The sequence below is a fragment of the Rutidosis leptorrhynchoides genome, chromosome 11, assembly GCF_046630445.1.
Source record: "Rutidosis leptorrhynchoides isolate AG116_Rl617_1_P2 chromosome 11, CSIRO_AGI_Rlap_v1, whole genome shotgun sequence".
Taxonomy (NCBI): Eukaryota; Viridiplantae; Streptophyta; class Magnoliopsida; order Asterales; family Asteraceae; genus Rutidosis; species Rutidosis leptorrhynchoides.
In genome coordinates, this window is record NC_092343.1 from 216,317,895 (window position 1) to 216,324,747 (window position 6,853).

The 6,853-nt window shown below is 38.3% G+C and overlaps 1 protein-coding gene across 1 annotated transcript; it reads right to left on the minus strand.

Annotated features, from left to right (window-relative positions):
• Positions 1-4,093: 4,093 nt before the first annotated feature.
• Positions 4,094-5,785, minus strand: LOC139875394 (uncharacterized). Its single transcript, XM_071862730.1, has 2 exons — positions 5,311-5,785; positions 4,094-5,136 (listed from the first exon to the last, which is right to left on the minus strand). The coding sequence occupies exons 1-2, from the start codon at positions 5,783-5,785 to the stop codon at positions 4,094-4,096; spliced, it is 1,518 nt and encodes a 505-aa protein (XP_071718831.1).
• Positions 5,786-6,853: the final 1,068 nt, after the last annotated feature.

Genomic DNA, 6,853 nt, shown 5'->3' on the forward strand with positions numbered 1-6,853 from the left:
AACATACAGATTAATTAAGCTATCATAGTAATATCGGAACGCATTATTAAACATAAAAAGTAAGAATACATGTTTAATACAAAAGACAAGTGTTTCGGATAAAAACATGAAAAGGCTGAAGAAATCTGCCCGAGATCGCAGGGACTCGCCGGGATATCCTCCGGAAAATAAAAGATAAGCTAGCTACTACTAAAAACTAACTAAAACATGAAAATATAAAATGAATTTGTAAATTGAGTGTGTGTTGAAATGGATGGAGAGAGCCCTTTAAATAGACTTGATTTTTGCCTGCAAACGGCTGGCAGGCCGTTTGGCAAGCCGTTTGCAGGGGCCGTTTGCTTGTTTTCCTCGTTTACTGTGGCCGTTTGACTTAGGCGTGTGGGAAGCCGTTTGCAAGCCATTTTACAGGCCGTTTGGTAGGCCGTTTGGCTTGCCTAGTCAGCTGAAATTCACTGGATCGTAACTTGACTTCTTGTCTTTCACCGTTTTCGCTCTAGAATCTTCGTTTTAGTTCCGTTTTACTTGATTCCTTTTGCGTCGCCTTCGTAATTACTTAATCTACAAAACCAACCAAAAAAGTGATAATTTTACCGATGAATTTTGAAACTTTATTGATTTAGGGCTTAATATCGGGGGTAAAAATGTGACTTTTTGGCCGATATCAGTTTTGCTTCTACATTAGGAGACACAAGCTGGAAAATTTGCCCGAGTACATAAAAGCAACCGACGTTCTGAATCACTTCTTTAAACCAGACGCGGACCACTCAGAGATTCTTGCTCATGGATTGATGAGAAGGGATCTATTACTCAAGTTCAACATTTGGAACAAGATAATAGATCACAACATCTACTGTAAAGGAGGAAATCATGCAAATATTCATGCCACACAAATATTTGTTATTGGGCTATTGAGTTTGATCAAACCATCAATATAGCTTTCCTGATGGCCTCAAGAATGAACAAAGTGCTCACATAATCGACTAGAGGACTTCCCTACGGTCTTCATCTCAACTTGATGTTTGCTCATCTCAAAGTCACCCATCACATCTTGCATGCTCCGTCTCTTGAACCTATCAACAAACTCACTACTGTCAGAAGCAACAATCAATTCGGAACATCTTGCAAGAGACACGCAAGCTCGGCTGGTGACTCAAAAGATATTGACAAATACGACCTTGGTGAGGCATCCTAAGAAAGGGAAATTGCTTCTGAAAGTGAGGAGGAAAACATGGAGGAAAACTATCAAGAATTCTTGTACATGAACCAAAATGCAAGGGTTGACAAGATTCTTGAGAAAGAAGTGAAGCTTAGAAAAAACAATTCCTAGATCATGAAGGCTATGAAAGGTATGGCAAAGGCGCTTTCATGCAAAAGAGTGTAGGAAGCATGTTTAAGACATGTGTTAATGAAACTTATTCTTGTAAAACTTGTGTTTAATTTGATGCTTGAACAAATGTCGGTTTGATTATTTGTGCTCTAAGTAACCTATGATAACTATGTGTTTATGGTAAACTATAACACTAGAAAAGATCAAACAAATCAAAACAGACAATGCACGGCTGACCCTGCGGTCGACCGCAGACTGGACCGTGAACAGTCTGTTGAGTTTTGTCTTATTTCCAAAGTTGAATTGAATGTACAATATATTATCAAATGGGAATTGAAGTGCTGAGATTCAATTAATTCAACAACACCAAACTTAAGAGAAAAAATTTAAGTTTGGTATTATCCACAACTCTCTATAAGACTCGCTCATTCAAGCAAACTAACTCATCACCATTCAGACCTAACTCAAAAGATGAGATCCATAGCTGAGGGAAGAGAAGTGCTTACCAATCACTTATCAACATACTCCCTTGCTAACTTTTCAAAAATAAAGTGGGATGCTTTCCTCAATCTAAGAGGACCACTTTACCCTCTCCACATCAAAGAATGCTATGCAAGTTTCCTATTCTCTCACAATGATAAGAAAATATCATTTTTTTGGATAAAAGGGTAATTACCCGGCTAATATATTGATATAAGCAATAAAAACAATAAGTGCAGAGTTATAGGACATGCCCTATAAACTCTCAAACAACCAAGCTTTAAAAAATTAAAGCAAACATGAGCCAAAGCTCTACAAACAAAACAAAACAAACAAATTAAGAGATTTTCCAATTAGATTTGAGCCTAATTGCACTCGGAGTAGACTTCCATCTAAAACTCATAAGCTTTAAACGAACTGTAGAATAGATGGTCTCATAAAGCTGCACCGGAGAGCGATTACCCTTCTTAAAGAGACGACGGTTTCTCTCATGCCAAACATAGTAAACTGAAGCCGCGAAAAGAAGCTTTATAACAATAAATCTAGCCACATTTCTACTAGCAAACGGGCTAACCAACAACACAAAATCCTTCCAAACATGCGTGACAATTGGGAAATCAATGTGTGTCAGTACTAAAGACCACACCTGCAATTTAAATATGCATGAGAAAAATAGGTGATCGTGAGAATCTTGCACCATATTACATAGCGGACATAATAACGATGACCCATGTTGAATCTCCCACTCCTTTAGCCTATCTTGAGTCTTTAATCTTTCACCCATTAGAAGCCATACCATAAACGTGTGATGAGGGATACATTGAGAGAACCAACCCATTGAGTACCATTGCACTCTTGGAGCGTGTGGACAACGGAATTCCCAAACATGACCTATCAAAAATTCACAGTTGTTACCATCCATGTCCTTCCACATAAGCAAGTCACTATTATTTGAAAGAATAGGAGGAGTTAAGTCATTCAAGGTAGTATACCGATCCACCAAATCTGGTGGCCACCTCCATAAAGCCTGATCAATGATATCACGAACATAGTCAGTTAGCAGTAAACCCCCACTAATAATATCATGTCGTCTAACTATATTGATGAGAGGCCCAACAACGCTCCATTCATCAAATCAAGCCAAAGTAATAGCACCATCCCCGATATCATGGATAAATCTACCCCACAAAAAATCACGCAACCCTAGGAGCTTACGCCAACCCCAACTAGCATTTAACGGAACCGAGACATCCCAAAAATTACCATCTTTTAACCATTAAGAATAAACCCAACGAACCCAAATATACTTTTTATGAGCAAGAATTCTCCAAATATGAGTTGTAATAAGAGCAATATTCCAGTACTTTAAACGAAGAATGCCTAAACCACCCTCTTCCTTTGGAAGACATACGTCATCCCATTTAACTTTAGCTTTACCTTTTTTCATGCTACCTTGACACCATAGGAAACCTCTCATAAACACCTCAATTTCTTTGATGATAACACTCGGCAAAAGAAAAACTGACTTCCAGTAGATTTGCATGGACGACAGGATAGAATTAATCAACTGAACTCGACCTGCAAACGAGAGAAACTTATTTTGCCAACTTTTTACTTTGATCTTGACCCTTTCAACGAGTACTCTGCAGTCGCTATAGAATAATTGAGATGCAAACAGTGGCACACCCAAGAAGTTAATAGGTAGAGAGCCTTCCTCAAATGGTAACATAACAAGAATCTGCTCTTTGACACACTGGTTCACATTCGCAAAGAACCCCGAACTCTTTGTCATACTAGGAACAAGACCTGACCATGATTTAAATTCATTCAACGCAGAGCTAATCACTTGGTCCGATTGGACATCTGCATGAGAAAAAATAAAAAGATCATCTGTAAAACAAAAGATTAATTATCTCTTGTTCTTCACACTTCGGATGATATCTAAAATCTCCTTCATTGGCATTACGCTTAGGAATAAGAGTGAGAACCTCCATGACGAAAGTGAAAAGATACGGGGACTTCGAATCCCCTTGACGAAGCCCACGTTTACCTTTAAAGTACCCATGGAGTTCACCATTAACATTTATCGAGAACGACACCGTCATGACACACTTCATTATCCACCGAATCATAGTGGCGTGGAAGCCAAATCTAGTCAGTATAACTTCTAGAAATGACCATTCGACTGTATCATAAGCCTTTTGAATATCCACTTTAAACGCGCATCTAGCAACACCCGATGACAGGTGATAATTACGCATAAGCTCTTGGGTAAGTAGAATAATATCAGGAAATACGTCTTCCAGGCACAAACGCTGATTGATTCTCACTTACAATCTCCTCTAGAACTTTTTTAATGAGATTAGTAATGATCTTACTAATACATTTATATACATTAAAACACGAGATCGGACGATAATCATTAACTTTACTCGGGCTTTGCACTTTCATAACTAGCGTGATAATTGTATGATTAATTTCAGACAGAAACTGACCATTACAAAAGAAATCCTGGACGGCATCAGCAACTTCATCACCAATAATATCCCACGATGATTTAAAAAATTCTACCGTATACCCATCCAGACCCGGAGATTTATTGTTGCCCATTTCGAATATAGCATCTTTTACCTCTTTTATTGTAACCTGACGCACCATGTGAACCGCCTTATCTGGATGGATGGTACGAGAAAACAAGGATAGAGGGACATCACATTGTTCAAAGCTTGCCGCAATACCAAGAAAGTTCATGAAGTGGCTAACAAATAACTTAGGAATATCAGCATCATCAACCATAACTCCTTGATCGTTGACAATAGCACTAATTCTACTTCTATGCTTCTTACCCTTTACAATTTTATGAAAGTAGTTAATGTTGTTGTCGCCAACACGTAACCATTCAACCTTCAATTTTTGTTTCAAGAATCTTTCTTCATCAAGCACGGCCTCATTATATGCACGCAATAAACATCTTGCATCATCACGCAACTCGGTAGAAAAAGGACATCTATCTAACGCCATTTGAGCTTCTTCCAGCTCTACTTTGAGTTTTACAACACGAGCATGTAAGTTACCTTTATACCGCATTAATTTCCGCAGAGGTTTTTTCAGCCATCTCAATTTTTTTACCACCTGAAACATTTTGTGACCAACAACTACACGACGCCACCCTTTTAATACCACATCGTCAAAGCCTTCTTTGTATACAACAAAGTTTCGAAACTTAAATGGTTTATGACGAGTAGCAGTGGCAACCGGGAAGATAAGAATAGCAGGCGAGTGATACGAGACTCCATACGGTTTAAAAGTCACAAACACATTATCATACTCTTCAATGAAACAATCGTTACCCAGAACTCAATCAATCTTCATCAATAAGCCATTAATAAAGAAAAGAGTTTGGTTCCAGGTAAAATGCATACATGAATGGTTAACATCACTCATACTTAACTATTCCACACATTCTCGAAATTCTTTCAGAGCAATAGTTACACGAGAAGTACCAACACTATAATCCTCTGAATCCAACGCAGCATTGAAATCTCCCATTAGAACCCATGGATGATTACCAACAAATAATTTATGCATCTTTAAGTCATTCCATAATGAGCGACGCATAATATAGTAATTATCAGCGTAGATGATAGAAATGTACAGTTGCACACTACCCGTCAAGGATTTAACAAAACAGTGAATGACTTGATGAGACATATTAAGCACCATCACTTGACCAACATTTGGGTTCCATCCAAGAATAATGCATATACCTCCTGTGCACATAGACTGGTTCGACACCCACATCCAATTCTGAAATACATTCGAGCGAATCCGTGTAAGCTTCGCAATATCCACATGAATCTCAAGAATACCACATAAACACAAATCATTGTTATACACAGCATCACTAATCTCCTTTTTCTTAGGGTGGAGATTTAGACCCCTTATATTCCAAGTTGCGAAGTTAACCATTGGAAACATTCTTATAAGGAGTGTGTGCCCCTTTTGTTGTGTTCGCCATGAATTGCGCTGTTTCATTCTCATTAACTTCCAAGTCACTCTCTTCATCCTCTAGAGGTTTCGGTGACACCACTGGGACTTCCTGTCTACCATTATTATCATTTAAATCATTGAGAACTTCATAGGGGTTTTTAATAGCAACACCACTCGTACCTTGATCAAAATCCTTACCATTCGCTGACCCAGATCCACTTTCTTTCGTACACGCCTGTGTTTCAATAATCGGTTTCTGAACAGGATGATATACCAGAATGCGTTTTTGTTTCCCAACATTGTATCCACCTTGTATTTTGCTTTATTTAGCTGGACCCTTAGTGGAGTTCTTCTTTTTAACAGCTTCAAATCCATCTTTATCAATAGCTTTAGAATCAATACTAACAACCACATTCTTAGGACATTGAGCATCTTTATGACCAAAGACAGCACAGTTGGAACATCGCGGCGGCATCCATTCAAACTCAACATTTAAATTACAAATAGCTTTGGTAGTACCATCAATACTTGGAATTGCCATCTTTATCGTTTCCTTTAATTCTTTTTCAGATGAAATCTCAACCAAAGCTCTAGAAAATTTTGGTCTTCCCCATGATTCTGAGCACATAGTACTAGTATAAGAATCCAACGTCATAGGGTTACCTATCTTCGATGCAATCATACTCAGCCCGATTTTCGTAAACCCGGCAAGTGGAATATCATGAATTTTTATCCAAACTGGGACTTTAGTTAGATCTTCCTTTGTAAGAGGAATGTCTGGGGACCATTTGTTGAGAATAATCGGGCATGAACGTATAATCCATGGTCCAGATTCCAGGACACCTTGTAACCCTGCTTCAGAATTGAACTTAAGGAAGAAAAAACCTTTCGAGTTCATCATGATTTTAGCGAGCCCAAATTTCTTCGACATGTTTGAAGCATAATTTTTAACTACAGGATACGCTAACCTTTTACCCAGAAAGTACCCATAAAGCGTATTGCTATATCGCTCATTAACTTCCAGAACCGACTCAATAGGCAGCACTACATCAACAT